This window comes from Antedon mediterranea, chromosome 8 (genome assembly GCF_964355755.1).
Source record: "Antedon mediterranea chromosome 8, ecAntMedi1.1, whole genome shotgun sequence".
Classification (NCBI taxonomy): Eukaryota; Metazoa; Echinodermata; class Crinoidea; order Comatulida; family Antedonidae; genus Antedon; species Antedon mediterranea.
In genome coordinates this window covers 16495265-16515149 of record NC_092677.1, presented here as the reverse complement: position 1 = coordinate 16515149, position 19885 = coordinate 16495265, and the positions used below count along the sequence as shown (strand labels likewise).

The 19885-nt window shown below is 35.7% G+C and overlaps 2 protein-coding genes across 2 annotated transcripts; one reads left to right on the top strand and one right to left on the bottom strand.

Annotated features, from left to right (window-relative positions):
* Positions 1 to 62: 62 nt before the first annotated feature.
* Positions 63 to 10630, bottom strand: LOC140056658 (probable aminopeptidase NPEPL1). Its single transcript, XM_072102109.1, has 11 exons — positions 10411 to 10630; positions 9907 to 10092; positions 9185 to 9445; positions 8530 to 8754; positions 6428 to 6505; positions 6050 to 6150; positions 5514 to 5568; positions 5055 to 5199; positions 4679 to 4779; positions 3268 to 3378; positions 63 to 2558 (listed from the first exon to the last, which is right to left on the bottom strand). Exons 1-11 carry the CDS (start codon positions 10558 to 10560, stop codon positions 2406 to 2408), a joined length of 1566 nt encoding a protein of 521 aa, XP_071958210.1. The 5' UTR covers positions 10561 to 10630; the 3' UTR covers positions 63 to 2405.
* A 340-nt stretch (positions 10631 to 10970) lies between these two features.
* On the top strand, positions 10971 to 19140 carry LOC140056074 (gigaxonin-like). Its single transcript, XM_072101311.1, has 7 exons — positions 10971 to 11269; positions 14096 to 14319; positions 15198 to 15385; positions 16235 to 16512; positions 16779 to 16891; positions 17550 to 18155; positions 18554 to 19140. Exons 1-7 carry the CDS (start codon positions 11109 to 11111, stop codon positions 18772 to 18774), a joined length of 1791 nt encoding a protein of 596 aa, XP_071957412.1. The 5' UTR covers positions 10971 to 11108; the 3' UTR covers positions 18775 to 19140.
* Positions 19141 to 19885: the final 745 nt, after the last annotated feature.

The following is a 19885-nucleotide window of genomic DNA, read 5'->3' as shown; positions in this document are numbered from 1 at the left end:
TGTATATGTATATATATATATATGTATATATGCACTGACCAGAAAAGCTTACAAAAACTGTCTATTGCAACATTTGGCTCTTTTATTGACATCAATGATTACAGAAATAACATATACTGTGTATAAATAATGTATGTGTGTTACATTCATATAAAACACAGGACAATAAAAGATTGAAAATTAGTCCAGAATTTCATTCTTTCGAGTCTCCTTCTTTTCAATCAAATTCAACTAGTATTACAATTCTATTCAAAGGTACTACAGTACTACACTACTATATTTTTACAATCACATGAGCTATTTTTTTTATCTTAACTTGCTCATGATCTAATCATGCTCAAGCACATGTCTTCACAAAACTTGAAACCTTACACATATCTACCATTAACTACTGTAAATACAATATTGATCAGTAGACCTATTAGGATTTAGAACATGTCTTCACTAACTGAAACCCAATAATTACAGTAAATATTGATCATTATTAGGATTTGCTCATGATCTTCTCGTGAGAAATAAACATATGCTTTCACTAAGCTGAAACCTTACAGTTAATCTTCCAATCCCAGTAACTAACATATTGAGCAGTAGGCTTATTAGGATTTACTCATGATCTGCTTATGAGCAAGAACACTAACTAAAGCCTTGCAAAAAAACTACAGTAAATATTATCAGTATTAGGATTTACTTATGATCAAGTCAGTATCACGAGCAGATCACAAGGAAATCATAATTGTCATCTTTATGATATATGATATTTACTCTGGTGCCTGAGATTGGGAAGTTATAATGTGTAAGGTTTCAGTGAATAGCCACACATTATGGCAAAGTATTTTTATATGCAGTTTGAATGAAAGGACGATAACACACTCTAAAGCTTTATTTGACAAAAGATGTGATGTGCCAATATATGGACATGATGACATATCAATACCATATTTGGGTATCACTACCATATTTGGGCACATCATAATTTTGTTGTCAAACTACAGTAGTTTGAAAGTGTAGACAGAGCTTAATTCATACTCCATAATATTTACAGCTGCAATGATATTTTAATCTATTCAATTTACAAATGTCTATTATCTAAGTGTAGTGATTACATTTTACATTCATTTAATATTTAAAATAAATTATAAAATTTTCCAGGAAAAATATAGTAGTTATTAGTACTCCATATTTGGTATAATAAATTGATAAACTAGGCATTTCAGAAAAATCTTTCTTAAAAAATCAATAGAACATTGTTTATAGCTCCGTACTATTTTACACATATTTTGGAAAATATGTTTTGGTTTTGGTGAATTTTCGTTCAATCCTAGCTGACAAAATGTAACATATGTGACAGAGTATCTCCTGTGCTTGATTATAATCTCATAAAAGAAAACTGATCCGACAGATAGTCTGCAGTGAATTCTGTTCACTAGGCCAGCATTGTTATAAAAGTTAAAACTGGGCCTAGATCCCTGGCCATGAAACAAACATGATTATGGCATCTCCCAGTAATTATCACTAACTGATGTTTGCCAAATTTGTGGCTGGCCCTGAGAGATTACACTAGTCAAGTACAGTATTCAAACAAAGGCACTGTGTCTTACAATACAGTTTATACAAATACTAACTATAAAACAATTTCAGTTTGGTATATTTTTTTCTACAAATAATAATAACACTCAATAATTTCTGGTATTACAACCAATGGGCACCAAGAGGAAGTGGACAGCGCATGATTGACACACCCGAGAGGGACAGGGTGCATGATTGACACACCCGAGAGGGGACGGCACATGATTATTGACACACCCGAGAGGGACAGAGAGCTTTACCCACGCAATTCTACATTGCATCATCATGTACATAGTACAGCACTTTTTGGTTTGGTGGACATGAATATTTTTATCCTTAATTCACTATGTGATCTTAATTTGTAAAAGCTACTAATTTTAAGAACGCATACCTTATAATATTCTATAATATTAAATAAATAAAATCCACATACGACACATGTGTGTGCGTGTCTGACGTAGAAACAGAATATAACATCATTCCTGCTAGTTGAAAGAAACTTATCCAATGACAAATTGACAATAGCAAAATTTCTAGGATGAATGAATTATTACAAAAATTACTTTCAACATGATGTCATAATATGCTATAGTGGAGACTTGTCCATTAATAAAAGCAAAGCTTTAAAGGCCACTTTATTGCAGTTATTGGGGAGACATATAGGGCTACTTTAAACCTTTCAGCTACACCTCATTTAAAATTAAGGGCACTATTTTAGGTCCTTTGAGAATAAATGTTGTGACCACAATGTATTTAAATAATTATTTTTTTTTGCACAAAATCACCAACCGACTAGGTCCTACTAAGATGGACCTGGGAACTTCCTATGAAAATGAAAATTAAACAAGCCTGATCTTCTTGCTAGCGTTTTCAACGTGTTGATTTTCAGCTGAACTTCCTAACGGTGACACCGATTGCAGCAGCTTGGACTCAGATGCACGTCCAAATAAGGAGAGTAGGAGGGCAACCCCATACCCCGTGGCACGCTCACCCTAAAAGATGAAATGAAAGTTACATATATATTATTTTATTTATTCTTCAAAATCAACTCAACTGACGGATATAAAAAAATTGCTAATCAGTTGACTGGGGAACCGATTCTTTCTAAATCAAGTCTCCTGGAAGGTTGTATTGATGATCAGACAGGATTTGAACCAATGACTCTAGAATTAGTAAGCATGCATGTCAACCACTAAGCCAAGTGTATCTATCAAGGTTTGTCTTCTTAGTTGACCAACTGAATGGAGAATTATCTACTGTAGAAGTTAGGCAAACAACTGGTTTAGCTGGTGTATAACTTTATCATAAAGCAGGCTAACCAACTGCTAAATCGCTACAGTAACTAAAGCCTGTTTTCCTGTCGACGTTAATGGACGCTATCGTAATTGATCGTTAACAGTTCAACGCTGATCGTTTGAAAACGATCAAGTTGAATTGACAACGATAGCGACTACCTTTTCTTGTAAATCGTTAACATTTCAATGTTTACATAGAAGATCGCCGATTTTTAACGATAACGTCGACAGGAAAGCAGGCTTGAATTAAATGGATCATAGAAAACAAGGCCTAAACGTTCTTCAGTGCTCAATTCTCACCATAGCTAGACACCCTCAAACCAACTGAACTTGCTTCTGCTTCTAACAGAAATGTCCATATACAGTGCCAGTTTAGCCAGACAGCTATATCAAACCATAAACTTACCGTGTAACAGGGGGATGCAATGTCTAAATGAATCCATGAGCCTGGGTAGTCAAATCCAATATGGGCACCAATGAACAGACCAGCACATGAGCTTTGTGCATTGCCACGATCCTATGAGATACAAATTAAAACAATTATTATTCCAATTATTTTCGTACACTTATATACTGTATTGTAATATTAAACAAGAAATATTTCTTACAAAAAACGCTGCTCGCTTATTGACGTAACCGTTTTAAAGATATATTGTCCCTCTGAAAAATATTTGTTATTTCAAATTTGTTTTTGAATGTGTCATTTTATTGTCACATAATAGTTATTTTACCTGAAAAGAATGTAATTAAAAGCAAAAAATACTTCAATTGTCTGTCAGACAATGTGGTTTTTAAGTTATAATTAAACGTTCCTTTTCTCTTTCTATAATGTGAATTTTGTTACAGAAGTGAATAACTTTGATATGAAACAGACTCAATTTAGTTTATTTTATTGCTAAGTCTGGGGGTCACTTCATCACGCCTTAGATACTTCAAGTGTGAAGTATCATATTACAAACAAAAACTTTCATGGAGTGTTTTGATAATAATTCAATGATTATCTGACAGCGAAATACAGTATTGTCATGGGACTCATAAATACCAGAAATGCAGCTGCTACCTATAAATTATAGTGGAGTTTCCATTTTAACAAAAATGTCAAAGTGTAGTACTATACTGCTGCTTGATTTCATCTAATTAATGAGTCATCTCGTGTGACGTAGCGGGCTAGAGCAGCAGCGTGAAAATATATTTAAAGACCCCTTCCCTGCAATTTTGAACGTTTTTTGGAAAATAATACATATATATCACTTTAAAAACATTAAACCATGTCATTCCTTGTCTTAAATGTACGTTTTATGGTAAATTATGATAAAAAGTGAGAAACAATGCACTACCTAAATAGCTCGCGGCGATCGACCTCTCGTGGACGGTCTTAGGCCTAGCCTACCTAGGCTTAGTTTTGTAGGCCTAGCTGGCAAACATCGATAACGTACGAACATCGTTAATTGTCTTTCTATTTTTGCAAGACTCTGTTGATACAAATTGGGGAAAACCCGGTATTTTCGCTGAAAAGTTAGGAGTCTTCCATTTGTTTTGCCTTCACGATCGATCGAAAAGTGGGCGAATTACAGGTGAAAAACAAAAATATCAATCCGCGCGCAATGCATTTTGGGATTTATAGCGGGCCGCTATAATTATTAGAATAGATTTATTTTTCACATTTTTAACCGTTTAAAGACGAAAAAAGTTATCGCAATAGGACCATATAGTATTATTTTTACATTAAATATAGTTTGTGATCTTAAATTAGATCTAAAAAACGTAGGGAATGGGGCTTTAACATAGCTGATACAGTAATACTATAGAAAACTTACAGCTACAGAGTTCTTCATATCAGCAACAGCACTTCCAAATTCACTAAAATGCAGCTCGGGACAATAAACCAGAGGAAAAACAAGATCGCCACTATTTTTCCCTATTAAAAACAACAGCATTGAAATATGACATTAATATCGGGACATGATAAAAATGTGTTCATATCAGAACACCAGCCATCATTCATACACAGCCTGACCTAAGCCCATAATTACAAAGATCATGATGTCATGATACGTTCACACTGGAATGTCAACGTGAACGTTCACTTTATACAAGAGGTTCATATACCTATCAGTCGACTAGAACCCATGTGGACGTGAACTTTGTGCATGTTCACTCTAATTAAACAGTCCTTATTGTACTTGTATCTACCTGCTTTGACAGCTGCATCTTCCCACTGCTCAGTGTTGCAAAGGACAGCGGAATGATATTTTCCAGTGGAAATTCCTTGCGCTCCAGTCAGTGTTGCCATATCAAGGATTATGTCGGACTTCAAATCTTTTACTGCATAGGCAACCTACAATTGAATTATATTTTAAATATAACTAACTCAAGTTTTTCTTAGAAATACTATATATGTTTTGCAAAGGGAAATTCAATTCAATGTATGTTAAAGACATTTGACAGATATAAACCGGCAATTATTTTTGCAAACCAGTAGTAAAGTTACCATTAAATACAATATTGGTTGTTGCAGTAAAGAATAGACAACAGGCTTGAGGCTAGACTGTAAAACAATCATATTGGTCCAGTATCGTACTGGCAGAAAATGTGTACAAACATAGTATGTTTAGGTCAAGAAAAGGTCAAAGGTTGGACAACAAAACTTACACCATCTCCTAGAACAAGTCTTCCTTCAGCATCTGTGTTGTTAATCTCGACAGACCTAGCAAAGAAAAAAATAACAAATATCAATTCTAAATTTAATATTAGAGCTAGCAAAAAGGTACCCTTAGGGTAAATTACATTAGGCCATTGTATTTTGAGACAGTATTACTGTAAAGAAACCATGTTGTTGCATCTCGTATCAACTACGCAACCTCCTCTGTTGTGTACCGCAATGGCAAGATCTACAAATACCATGCCAAGGGCTGCCAAATTAAAACAGTGTTTAGTCTTGATTAATCGCATTGTTGGTGTTTTAATTAATTACACGTATCCCTTGAACAATGCATTTCGTAATTCACGGTTAGCTTATTAGTTAATAAGTAAAACAGGTGGCCATTGATATCAATGCTCAGTACAGTCGAGCTTGATTCCGCAAAGACCGTGTGGAGCACAAGTAATTGCTAGTAAATATAAAATATATAGATAGAAAAGGTGATTGCAAGCCATAAATAAATTATTAAATTGTAAAATGCCCATACCTTCCAGAATATAGTATATGAACATCGTCTGGCCGTGTGGCTAAAGGTCCTACTGAATTTTCTGCTAGACAGAAAACTGCATTCAAATTTTCTTTAAAACCCTAAAAAGGTAAAAAATAGTTACTACAATATATGTACATGTTTCAAATAAACAGTTGGTAATTTGGGTATTGTGGCGTCTGACCCTACCCCACTGTTATGATACTAAACTATGTTTAATGCTTAATGACTTAAAATGAATCATGGGAATGATATGGAGTCTAAGCACACCCTTAAATTTGCCAAAATGTTCAAGCACTAAAATCCAAACAAAGCATTACATCATAGGCCAGGGATGAAAGTCACTTCCCCACCTAGGCCAATACACATTATACTTACTAGTTTAACAGCAGCTGCGAATGCGCCAAGGATTGCTGCAGCGCCCCCACAATCTCTTTTCATTCCAGGCATTGCTGTCTGTAATATAAGATAAGTATATGAATAAAGCATATTATAGTCAATATATCCATAAATCTGTTTTAGTTACAAATTGAATACATTATTGAATGAAATTATGACCCTAATACATTTAAACTTGTTTTAGATCTAATGATAGCAACTAAGCACATGTTTTCTCTCTAATCTAGTAAGTACACACAGTAGCTTATGTCATAGATCTATCTTGCTGGCCGATGCATTAGGCTAATGAGAAAAGTCATGAACTAGCAGATGAAAGTAGAAAGATAATATTAAGTAAATTATCAATTTAACAAGTAGTGGAGCTGTAGCTTGGTGGTTAAATAGTGGAGCTGTAGCTTGGTGGTTAATAGTTGAGCTGTAGCTTGGTGGTTAAATAGTGGAGCTGTGGCTTGGTGTTTAAATAGTGGAGCTGTGGCTTGGTGGTTAAATAGTGGAGCTGTAGCTTGGTGGTTAAATAGTGGAGCTGTAGCTTGGTGGTTAATAGTGGAGCTGTAGCTTGGTGGTTAATAGTGGAGCTGTAGCTTGGTGGTTAAATAGTGGAGCTGTAGATTGGTGGTAAAATAGTGGAGCTGTAGCTTGGTGGTTAAATAGTGGAGCTGTAGCTTGGTGGTTAAATAGTGGAGCTGTAGCTTGGTGGTTAACAGTGGAGCTGTAGCTTGGTGGTTAATAATTGAGCTGTAGCTTGGTGGTTAATAGTGGAGCTGTAGCTTGGTGGTTAAATAGTGGAGCCGTAGCTTGGTGGTTAAATAGTGGAGCTGTGGCTTGGTGGTTAAATAGTGGAGCTGTAGTTTGGTGGTTAAATAGTGGAGCTGTAGCTTGGTGGTTAAATAGTCGAGCTGTGGCTTGGTGGTTAAATAGTGGAGCTGTAGCTTGGTTGTTAAATAGTGGAGCTGTGGCTTGGTGGTTAAATAGTGGAGCTGTAGATTGGTGGTTAAATAGTGGAGCCGTAGCTTGGTGGTTAAATAGTGGAGCTGTAGCTTGGTGGTTAATAGTGGAGCTGTAGCTTGGTGGTTAAATAGTGGAGCTGTGGCTTGGTGTTTAAATAGTGGAGCTGTGGCTTGGTGGTTAAATAGTGGAGCTGTAGCTTGGTGGTTAAATAGTGGAGCTGTAGCTTGGTGGTTAATAGTGGAGCTGTAGCTTGGTGGTTAATAGTGGAGTTGTAGCTTGGTGGTTAAATAGTGGAGCTGTAGATTGGTGGTAAAATAGTGGAGCTGTAGCTTGGTGGTTAGATAGTGGAGCTGTAGCTTGGTGGTTAAATAGTGGAGCTGTAGCTTGGTGGTTAACAGTGGAGCTGTAGCTTGGTGGTTAATAATTGAGCTGTAGCTTGGTGGTTAATAGTGGAGCTGTAGCTTGGTGGTTAAATAGTGGAGCTGTGGCTTGGTGTTTAAATAGTGGAGCTGTGGCTTGGTGGTTAAATAGTGGAGCTGTAGCTTGGTGGTTAAATAGTTGAGCTGTAGCTTGGTGGTTAATAGTTGAGCTGTAGCTTGGTGGTTAATAATTGAGCTGTAGCTTTGTGGTTAAATAGTGGAGCTGTAGCTTGGTTGTTAAATAGTGGAGCTGTGGCTTGGTGGTTAAATAGTGGAGCTGTGGCTTGGTGGTTAAATAGTGGAGCTGTAGCTTGGTGGTTAATAGTGGAGTTGTAGCTTGGTGGTTAATAGTGGAGCTGTAGCTTGGTGGTTAAATAGTGGAGCTGTAGATTGGTGGTAAAATAGTGGAGCTGTAGCTTGGTGGTTAAATAGTGGAGCTGTAGCTTGGTGGTTAAATAGTGGAGCTGTAGCTTGGTGGTTAATAGTGGAGCTGTACATAGCTTGATGGTTAACGTGCTTGCCTTCCAATCACAAGGTTCAGGGTTCAATCCTGACCTAGTGTCAAGGTTGTAACTCTTTTAACTCCACTCCACTCAAATAAGTTTATAAGCACGATAAACTATAAAATAGTTAGTCTAATATTCATCCTGTAATCATCCTGGAGTTTGTGCTCGCTGTTGGATGAGTATGGAAAAAAAAAACCAATTTCTTCACCTTTCCTTTGATAGATAGTCCACCCGTGTCATACACGATACCCTTGCCCACCCAGCTTACAGTCTGTGTGGCAGATGGTGATTTGTGCTGGAGCACAACCATTGCAGGGGGGTGGTCAGCTGCTTTGCCCACTCCATAGATACCTCCAAACCCACGACTATCCAGTTCTTCACCTCTGACAATGATTGGTTCAATCCCTAAATCACTCCCAACTATTTTAATTTCCTAAAAAATATTAATAAAAATAAACTGTTATTATTATAATTTCGAAACTGCTTTAAATGGTGGGTGAGAAAATGGAGTGGAGTGGGTGAGAAAATGGAGTGGAGTGAGAAAATGACTCGTCAAGAATTAAGCATTCCATAACCGAGTCAAATGGCCGAGCGGTTAAGGCGTCGTTTACCATACCTAAAGAGTTATAACCGGTGAACTGTTTCACCCTGCATCAGGGGATTACCACCTATCTGACAGGACAGTGATTAATTCACTATTGGTAATCCTTGGCCACAATGCCTAAAGACATAAAATAAAAATATAAAAAATAAAATAATCGGCAGCAGAAATAATCAGACACCCTTCATCTGCTGGCTTATGTGCCCACCCCATTTCGACCTCAATTCAGGACTGATCCACCCCTAGTAATAATATAACTTGCCTCAATAAACGCATCTGTATGCATTTCATTACATGGCGTATCTACTATACGACCTGTCAGCCTGATGCCTTTAGCTGCTTGTTCCAGACAATTCATCTCATCTTCTGTCAGGCTTTGGTCGCTATCTTCGCCAACTAAAATAAACTCTACAGTCACTGTGCGTTTTCGTAATTTATTTGCACCGGTCTTGCGTGAGTAGAGTGGAAATGCACGTGCTACAGCACAACCAGAAGCAAACACAGACTTCCGCTCACATACAATCTTTAAAAAATAATGATGGATGATTACATTATTAAAAAGGAACTGAAATAAAGTATGAAACTGTTAAACAATTATCTAATGTAAAATTGTCTTTATTTGATTATGCCTTTTAGTTAGAATTAAGAAGCAAAAGCCTAGTAAACCTTACCAATTAATAAAACAAGGAATTTCACGCACGGTCAATGATGGTCATGAATAAAATACTAATTTTCCTGATAGCATTATCTTTTTAATCATTATTATGTTATTGTTAATGTTATTGTTATTATTGTAAAGGTAGTACAACGTTTATTTCAGGCTCTGCCTTAGTTGTACGTCCTTCATCTTTAGTTGTACGTCCTCCATCTTAATTTGTATTTTATGTTTGTTATGATGGAAATAAAGATTGATTGAAAGATTGATTGATTACTAATTATTTTGGAGTTTATAAGAATTTTGAAAGTATCAAGATGTTAACGTACAACTATACATTCATTTCCAACATTGGTCAAATAGGCTTTTACAAGCTTTGGAATAGCATGAGCTCTCGACGGTGTATTATGTCTACTGGCTTTTAACGGCAGACAAGCAATAGTGGCATTGTTGAACCAAATCGATATGTGATCTGTCGGTGACGGCTGTAGAGACGATACTGCAACTTTGAAAGTCTGAAAAATAAAATCATTAATCAATTTATAAACAAATTAATCAGTCAGCTCAGTGCTCAAGAAAATTCATGATAGCCTGGCCCTACTCTAGCCGGATGGAAGGGTAGGCCTAGCCTAGCTAGTAAATACAAATGGGTTTTTTTTATGTACAGTAAATTTACAGTAAAGGGTATATATGGCAATTACCTAGCCTATTAAATGATAATAAATAATGGTTCTGACTCTGACTTTTACTAAAATATTTCTAGGCCTACAAAATACGGTTAGCTATCTAGGCCTAGGCCTAGTGCTCACTCATCAGCAGCAGCAATTTGTTACCTCCTCGTCGACACGAGTGCCGAATTTGGTTTTAACTTTGTCAAATGGAAGTGAAGTTAAATGCCCAAGCTGTCCAATAACAACAACCGGTCGATCATTTGGATCCGAAATACTATTATTTGTACTATATTGCAAAGTAACATTCGACATAATTTAAGTTTTTAAGGTCTAAAGAAGAGAGAAAGAACAGAAAGAGGCATCCACTTCTTTTTTTGCAACAAAAAACGATGGGCGGCGGATGACGGATGTGATAGACGACCCTGGATCAAAGGTCATAAACTTGACCTTATTGTTGAGAATCGTCCATTTGACTCCTAAAGTTATTTATCATAAATATTCACATTAGTTCAATCTTATCGAATAATATTTGTACAGCTATTGTTTTTAAGAATTTTCATTGATTTTAAGTATTAATATATACAGTTACAGTTTCAAAAATAATTTAAGTCATTTGACATAAAGTATGTTAAACCCTATAATCAAAATGGTATACGCCATACAGTAAACAAATAATAAAAACAGGCACACGACACCGTCTTCTTCTTGCCTGCAGCAGCAGCAGCAATGCAGCGTCCTTCTTGTTTTGAAAATACTGGTGTAGCCTAGCCTAGGTTTAGTTCAACGACTCCAAGAAGCAAACAACTACGCTTTAGGATGCTAATACTTTGGCTAGGATAATACTAATCGGGTTATCAATAATGTCAAAATTACTTAAAACCCCAAAATACGCAGAACAGCTCCTGCACAGCTTGCAAGAACTTCGAAAAGATGTTAAACACTGTGACCTTATTTTGGTCGTAGATGGAAAAGAGTTCAGTGTTCAGCAGAATGTTCTTTGCGCAGTATCGCCATATTTTAGGTAAGCTGCAGCAGCTAGCCTCTAGCTGTGAGTTACTTTTTTTAACAAAACACAACATTTACACTGATTGATAATAATATTACAATATGGTAATGATATTGAAACAATATTTATGAATAACTTCTTGAAACTGTATTTGTTTTCCAAATTTTAATAATTTAATAATAATAAATGTAATTCTACTTTTTACACATGATCCACTCTGTGCTACTTATGCACACATGCCACATTCACATGCTCTTTGTATAAATATGCTACTTTGCATATAAAAGCCTATCTAGCCTATGCTACATTCACATGCTTATGCATACACTATGTCACATGAACATGCTTGCTATTTTGCATATGACCATGCTATTTTGCATTGCATGTGACATGCCCATGCTACTCTGCACTACTTTCCACCATACTACATGCCTGTGCCACATATGATAAGCTGTACTCATGCTACTAACCACATGCTACAATGCTACATACATACATGTGCCATCAATCTCCTTTTAAAAAGGGCATTTACTTGCTTCATCATGCTACTAAATTACATGTGCAAGATTTTTACCATTGTACTACTTGCATTATGCATATACTACTTTGAATATGCCACCAATTTACTGCATACATTACATGTGACATGTCATAATACATGCTACTTGGTACTTGTGTTATGCGCGATTTGAACGATTTGCGCAATTTGAAATTGCGCAAAAAAATCCTTGCGCAATTTGAAATTGCGCAAAGAATTCTTGCGCAATTTTAAATTGTGCAAGAAAATCTTTGCGCAATTTTAAATTGCGCTGCACAATTTGTAAATTGCGCAAGATAGTTCTTGCGCAATATGACACCTTTGCGCAATTTGAAAACGAACTGTAAATTTTCCCATACATGGCTAGGCCAGGCCTAGGCAGAGGAGTTTAAAATTTAGTATTTTATTATATAAATAAGACCATTTCAATGAAGATAATGTTTAATACTCACTTTTTAAGTTTTAAATATTAGTTTAAGCTAGGCCATGTAACCTAGTCAGTATCAGTAGTCCAGACCCTAGCTAGGCTAGAGTAGTATAGCCGGCCGCCCGCGCCGCGCCCGCCTGGTGGAACACCACCGCTTCGTTTTCCTTCGTCGGTTCTTCGACGGTATGCTAACTTATAACAATATTTGCACTAGTAAAATAAGGAAATGCGATATTTATCTTTAATTTTGAATCATTCTTAGGAATTACTATAAAAATATGGGTGTGCATGATTTCACAATCTGTCGAAAAACCTTGCGCAATTTGCAGATTACTTGCGCAATTTAATACGTTGCTTGCGCAATTTGAAACACATGTTTCAATTCAAATTGCGCAAGGATTTTTTTTGCGCAATTTCAAATTGCGCAAATCGTTCAAATCGCGCATAACACTTGCATTCATACTACCATACATACAGTACATTTGTTGGTTTCGTTATTTCTTTTCACAAAATCATTACAAAACAACAGAATGGAAAGGAGCAATCTCCGAAGCACAGCTTATAATAGGTAGAAACCCCCTGTTACAAAACAATATATATATATATATTATGAAAAAAGGCACAAAGGGCATAGGAAAAACAAATTTAACTTTTAAGAAAATGCAAACAAGCTTTTTTATATTTTTTTTATCATAACAAAAAAAAGATAGTTTTCTCAGAAAGTGAAATGTAATTGTTCAGTTTTAATCATTAAAAAAGGGGAGACATAAACAAACAACAAAATACCTGTTTTAATCAGAGTATTGCAAAAGCAATTTATTTTGGTATTTTATTTTAACAGTTATAGGATTCTTATGTAACTTAAGAGTCTCAGGTATTTCACGCTAAAGTTCAAGCCCTTTACTGACTAAACTTAATGATTTTTGAGCGGTCCTTTTAAATTGTGCGTAGAATTGGTGTTTTGGTGAGTATATTTATCGTGGACAACTGAGCATAAAATGCGAACAATTGCTGGGAGTAAGTTATGAAAACCGTTATGCAAACTGATACTGACTGAAACTGATTTTTAAAAAATATTAAAAATTGGTTTACTTGGACTGGTGTATGGGACTTTCTGAGAGCCTTTTTTTGTAATATGTATAAACAATTTAAATTAGTTTTAAAGGATATTGTGGTTGATGGTATCAAACGCCTTTTTTAAGTCAATAAAAATTCTGATTGTATAGTTAGACCTGTTCATCTCTTTAAATTAAGTATATACTCTGAAATATGAAGCAATGCATGGCTAGTGGACATATTTTTTCCTGAAAAAACCAAATTGTCCTGAATATAAAATATTAAATTTGTCTATAAATTTCAACAGAGTGTTAAATAGTTTTTTTAAAAGGAGATCGGTCGATAATTTGAGAAACTACTTTTATCCCCAGCTTTGTAGATTGGAACAATTTTTGCAATTTTCAGGGTATCTGGGAAAATACCAGTCTCAAGCAAACGATTAAAAATATGTGCTATATTATACTCATGCCCCCAGCTGGCTACTTTGTGCCTTAATGAATAATTCTGCACACTCTCTGGCGTCTTAGAACCAACGTGAGCATAGACTTGAAAATATTTTAGTACTATTGGGTTGTCCTGAATCTATTCTGATTGTTTCTTGTTCTGTGTAATTATATAGATTCAAAATAAAACGCAAACACAGATGGTTTTACCATAAGTTGTATATATTTAATTGACACGAGCAATCTGGCAGGAAATGGTTTGCAATGAATTGTTTCAGATTTGATAATTGAATATTCTATTACTCCATATTATAGGTCTTTATTTAACTATGAAGATAGATCAAGTCTTGATAATTGAATATTCTATTACTCCATAGGTCTTTATTTAACTATGAAGGAAGATCAAGTCTTGAAAGCAGAAATGGCAAAGCTATCAGAAACATTGACATTAATGATGTAAATGCCAGAACGTTTGACCAGATTATAAAGTATGTATACTGTGGTGAAATTGAGTTAAACGAGGGTAACATTCAAGATGTCCTGCAGGCCTCGGATGTCCTACTCATGGCTGACTTGAAGAACCTTTGCTGTGAATTTCTTGGTAAAGATTTATTATTAGGTGGTACTTTCATTTAGAATAATACCGTCACTGTGCACTGTGATCCAAGTGAAAACGACTTGCAGTGTTTTAGTGCTTGTATTTCATTTTTTTGTGTTTCTTGCAAATTTATGGATGGTATTAAAAAAAATATTTTTATAAGGCGATATCTGTTATATTATAACAACCAGTAGATTTTACTGTAGAATGTTAGTTAGGCGTTCATGTTACCTTGTAAAGAATAAAGGCAAATAATTACTAATTAATGATTCTAAATTAATGACTAATAAAACATTCACTTTCATCAATAATTCTACACATTACAGTAATATATTAATTTACCGTAACAATATTATTAGGTAATAATTTGTCTTCTTTTAGGCGAATCAGCAGCGTGCGTATACCAGGTTACTACCATGATTATTGACCAATCACAAACAGTCTTTCGGTGCGTCTATAGAGGGCGAATAACAAAATGAGGGCGCTATGTATGGATAGTTAAGATTATTTTGCAAGCGAATTTCGTGGGGCGGTGTGAAAACGTTGTCTCGTGATGATGTAGGCTAATCCTTTGAGTTCGATTCCAAGTAGATGACTTTTATTTAGTTTACGACAGAAACAAGTTCACAATCGAAAATTACAGTCAATATCAAACTCCTCAAAAATGTTATGTTTAATGATAGGGACATGATAATCGCGTGAAATCGGTCAATATCATCATACTCGAGGACATAATATACAAATTACAATCCTCAGAGCGGTAGTCTTTTGATGCAATTTTAATCAATTGCCCTTACTTAATTAGATAGGCTACTCACTGTATAATATTATTCTATACATCACATGGAAGTATTGTATTTGTTTATTTATATATTTTATAGAGGACTGCATTTGCTCGTCCAATTGCCTTGGAATCCGCACGTTTACAGAGCTTTACTCTTGTCCTCGAGTTCATCGTCTCGCAACTGATTGGCTAGAAACTAACTTTGAATCGGTTGTTAAAGAGGAGGAATTCATGCAGTTACCGTTGGCGAAAATTGAAGAAATTGCCAATATGGATACATTAAGTGTAAGTATAGTCATAGGTGTGAGCAGTAGCTGGGTGGTTGTTAACATTTTAAGACTCCCAATCCCAAGTTCCAGCATTCTGACTTTGTGCCACAGTTGTATATAGTGATTGTTTCTATTCCAGTTCCTATATAGAAAGCAAATGTAGAAGATTTTCTTTTTTAGTTTCGGTACTTTATCATATAATTTATACTGTAGTGTTATATAAAAGTGGAAAAACCGTCAACTCTCCCAATACCGGACACTGTTAATAATAATAATAATACCACATTTATATAGCGCCCTTTTCATGAGTAATCATGCTCAAAGGCGCTTTACAAGCATTATTACCCCAGTATTTTTTGGGATCAAACACGTATGGAAACATACTCCCATAATGCAGCCAGTAACCAGCGCAAAGTTGTGTCTTGATCTAACTGGGTACCCATTTATACACCTGGGTGGAGAGAGGTAACGTAAGTAAAGTATCTTGCCTACGGATACAAGCAATGCGGCGAGAGGTGGATTCGAACCTAGGTCTGACGATCGGTAGTCCAACGTCCAACACACTGCGTCACACGCCCTCAGTTGGCCAAATATATCTAGTTTTCAGGAAAATCTGGTATTTTAAATTGTGTTTGTAATGGTAAAAAGACATTTAGGACCTTTTGGATGGAAACGTTTGGTTTTGGAAGAATTTCCAGTTTTCAGAGAGTCTGGCATTGGGAGAGTTGACTGTATTATTAAAATAGATCTAAAATTCACAACTGAATTGACTCTGGTATAAGGGATGCATTGATAGGTAGAATATTTACATCCATCTCCCTCCTCCTTCTTGGTTGAATCCTGTATTGATATTTTTTTCTTTTAGGTATCACAAAATAGATGTGATTTTGTTCTCGTGTGTGCATTAATACAGTGGATACAGTACGATGAGAAGTACCGCCACGTGCACCTAGAAAAGATTCTACGATTGGTTCGATGGTGTAACATACCTTTGAACATGTATGATGAGATTTTACAGAACCCGTTGATCAGTGCGGATGAAGACGCTACAGAACTTGTGCGCAAATACTTTGCGAATCCTCCTACGAGCAATATGAGAGGTTACAAGAATGTGATTATGGTTGCTGGAAGTGTTTCTAAAGGGTGAGTGACATTTACAATTATAACACACCTGATTGCATTCTTGCAATTTGATTGGTTAATTATGCATCATGTGTCATTTGGAATTAGCCTACCTAATATCTAGTGAAGTGATAATTAACATGATTTTGAAATTTGAGAATTGTTGCTATGCGACGTTGTTGACTGATCGCATTTGGAAATCAACTTGTTTTGCGCACCATCTCTAAATGTTGAAACATTGCCTTTTTCAATGACCTATAGCCTATATAGCCTATTTTGTCCCTCAGGGAAAATAAAGAGTCACCAAGTTCCTATTTGATAGTGCCAGCACCAGTCCAATATTGGATCCCAATGGCACCGATGCTGATGCCCAGAGTAGATCATGCCATTGTTGCAACAGGTAAATCACGATGTTAACGTTTAAGCGAAAAATTAATTTTTAATCTATTGCCTTATTAAATCATGGAATTGAGTGGATGCCAAAACAGTTTTTTTTAAACCACCGACTCTATTTATATATTCTATATTTTAATGTAACAGTTACAATCACAGTAAACCCACTATGACCAATGAATTGTCTCTTTAAAGGGTCTTTCACACCTGCTCCTGTTCAGGTTCACATACTCCAGTTCAGGTTCACATACTCCAGTTCAGGTTCACATACTCCAGTTCAGTTTCACATACTCCAGTTCAGTTTTACATACTCCAGTTCAGGTTCACACATACTGCATCAGCAACTATTTTGTTTTCACAATGGACCACGAGGCTACGTACATATTGTTTTGGTGTGCGGCACATAAGGAAAATGTTACATTAAGTTGCGATCTAATAAGTTTGAAAAAAAAACAAATCAGGTGTGAAAGACCAATAATGAGGGTTGGCGATGGCGTGTCTATAGAAATTCATAATGTTTTTTTATGGGTGTTGAATTTGACCTTGAAGATTAGGGACTACTAAGAACTAATCTCATTTGTCACTTTGACGTCATAGCTAATAAAGTATTGAAATAAGTAAATTTCATACACACATTTAAAACAAAATTTTGTTTTGTGCTGCAGGGGGACTAGTTTATGTAACTGGTGGCAGCAGGACTTATACTTATGGTCACAACCGCCGTAGAATCGTTCTAAACACGGGAGAAAAGTATAATCCTTGCTTGAACCAATGGACTGCAATATCACCGATGTTGACGCCACGCGAAAACCATAATCTTGTCGCAATTTACAATGATATTTATGCGATCGGTGGAAATAACTCAAACGATCAAGAACTAACTTCAATGGAAGTTTACAATACATTAACGGATACTTGGGAATATTCCGTATCTATGCCGATTCCGCGTATGTTTCCATGCTGTATTGTTATGCAAAAAAAAATATTTGTAATAGGCGGTTGTTCGCAAAGTCATGTGTACGAGTCGGTGGAGTGTTACGATCCAATGTTGAAGCAGTGGAAGGCATCTGCTCCCATGAAGGAACGTCGAGCATACGCATCTGGAGTGGCTGTCGGGGATTCAATATTTGTGTTTGGTGGAAAACGTAACTTAATGTGTCCGAGTGCTGAGAATCGGATGAAGTTCTGCGGGTCAGAGCTTTATATAGGAAGCAAAGGACTTTGGATTAGCCTAACGCCGAATAACTTATGTAGTATGCAAAATCTATCAAGTGAGTATACCATTTTGTGTCATTTAAAGAATTAAATCCATAGACATATTAATACATTGTATGGTGGTAAGTACTGTAAATAATCCTATAATGTAAAATATAGAGGTTTGCAAATGAAAACCAAAATTAGTTAACGTATTATGTCCACCAGAATTAGGCAATACAAAAAAATATGAATCAAATATAATAATTCAATATATCACAAATAAAAGGAAAGGAAGTCCTTAAAACTAAGTGATCGTATTCCATATCCATGAAGTAAATTTGTTGCATTGTGGAAATTTGTGTTAAAACACCAATTTTAACATTTAAGCATGAAAGACTAAAGTTAACATATTTTGCATTGTAGGAAATGTTTGTGTAGGTTATATTTAACTTCTGAAAACTTCTGTTTTCAGATGTGTGTGCTGTTTTTCATATTGAAGATCAAATACTTGCCATGGGAGATCTTTACATGCAGTGGGAAAACCAGTGTTTGCGAGGGGTAGACCAAGGAGGCCTTGGCCAGTGGTATGAGATTGTTCTCCATCATCCACCATTCCGACAGCGAAACATGAAAGCCTGCGTGATGAGGATGCCGACATCGGTGTATATGAAGTTAAAGGTATCAGACTCTTAAAAGTAGAGAAAGGGGAAGGAAAGAAGGCTTAGGCCAGTGGTGTGGGAATGATTTTACTGAATCAAATATTCCATAACCTGTAGCATATTTACAAGGTTAGAGTTCAGAGGTCACTTTTATTATGACCCTTATAAATCCTGGCAATACACTTCTTATTTGATTGTAATAAAATGTATGTATATGAAGACAAAAACAGTATACAGTAATGCAATTATTTTAGATGTAATATAACATGTACAATACACATAGGTTTTAACACACAATTAAGTTGCAAGTACACATTGTGTTTAAAAAACGTGTTAAGGATTAAAAAAAAAACAACAAATATATGTACATTACATAATAGGGTTTTTAAAAACAAAAGTAAATCAGTAACATAAGGTTTGAAAAATAAAATGTTGTAGGTACAGTGGGTTTAAGTTTTATTAGCTAGAAAATTAAACTTTTTTAATTTTCGGTAAAACAATTGAGAATTTCACCAGAAAATGTTGAAAATTAAATTGATAGCATGCTTTCCACTAGGCAAAACTTACTCATACAAATATAGATCACGTTACTGTTTTAGTATTGTTTACTACAAGAATTGTTACAATTTTCATTTTGATTTGCGCGTTTGCTGAGCTGAGCTGTTTGAGTGAGTGCTCATGATCGTAGTGTTTGGTACCTTTGGCATGCAGGTGTGCCAACACTATGGTGTACAACAGCGTTCCGCAAAAATTTTATTTTGCGACCTAAAATGCTGTTTCCAGGACTAAGAAGTGGCCCAACAGGACCAACACCTCAGCCCCACCATGCTTGGACTGAGGTATGAACATTTAAGAACTATGGACCTCTAAGTCCCCAGAAATAGCATTGTAATTTTGTATTGGAGGCTGAAAATTGCGCGGATGATCTGCTGGAAAAATTCAGCAGACGGCCTGGAGATTTCCTGACACATGTCGCGTCATAGTTCACTTGTGATTTTACATACATAGCGATAAAAACTTTAGCCACATATATCAATTGCGTTGGGTATGTTTATGAACATTTTCAGCAAGATAGTTGATTTTATAATTTACCAAGCAAGCCATCCTGCAGCCTATAGTTTGTAAAACGTCTGTGTACAAGACAT

Coding starts and splice junctions, on each gene's coding strand:
- LOC140056658 (XM_072102109.1), bottom strand. CDS start 10,560: ATGTCGAATGTTACTTTGCAATATAGTACAAATAATAGTATTTCGGAT. Junction 6,506..8,529: donor GACTATCTATCAAAGGAAAG/GTGAAGAAATTG, acceptor CTTATATTACAG/ACAGCAATGCCTGGAATGAA. Junction 2,559..3,267: donor TTGCATCCCCCTGTTACACG/GTAAGTTTATGG, acceptor TTCATCTTTTAG/GGTGAGCGTGCCACGGGGTA.
- LOC140056074 (XM_072101311.1), top strand. CDS start 11,109: ATGTCAAAATTACTTAAAACCCCAAAATACGCAGAACAGCTCCTGCAC. Junction 14,320..15,197: donor CCTTTGCTGTGAATTTCTTG/GTAAAGATTTAT, acceptor TATATTTTATAG/AGGACTGCATTTGCTCGTCC. Junction 15,386..16,234: donor CCAATATGGATACATTAAGT/GTAAGTATAGTC, acceptor TTTTTCTTTTAG/GTATCACAAAATAGATGTGA.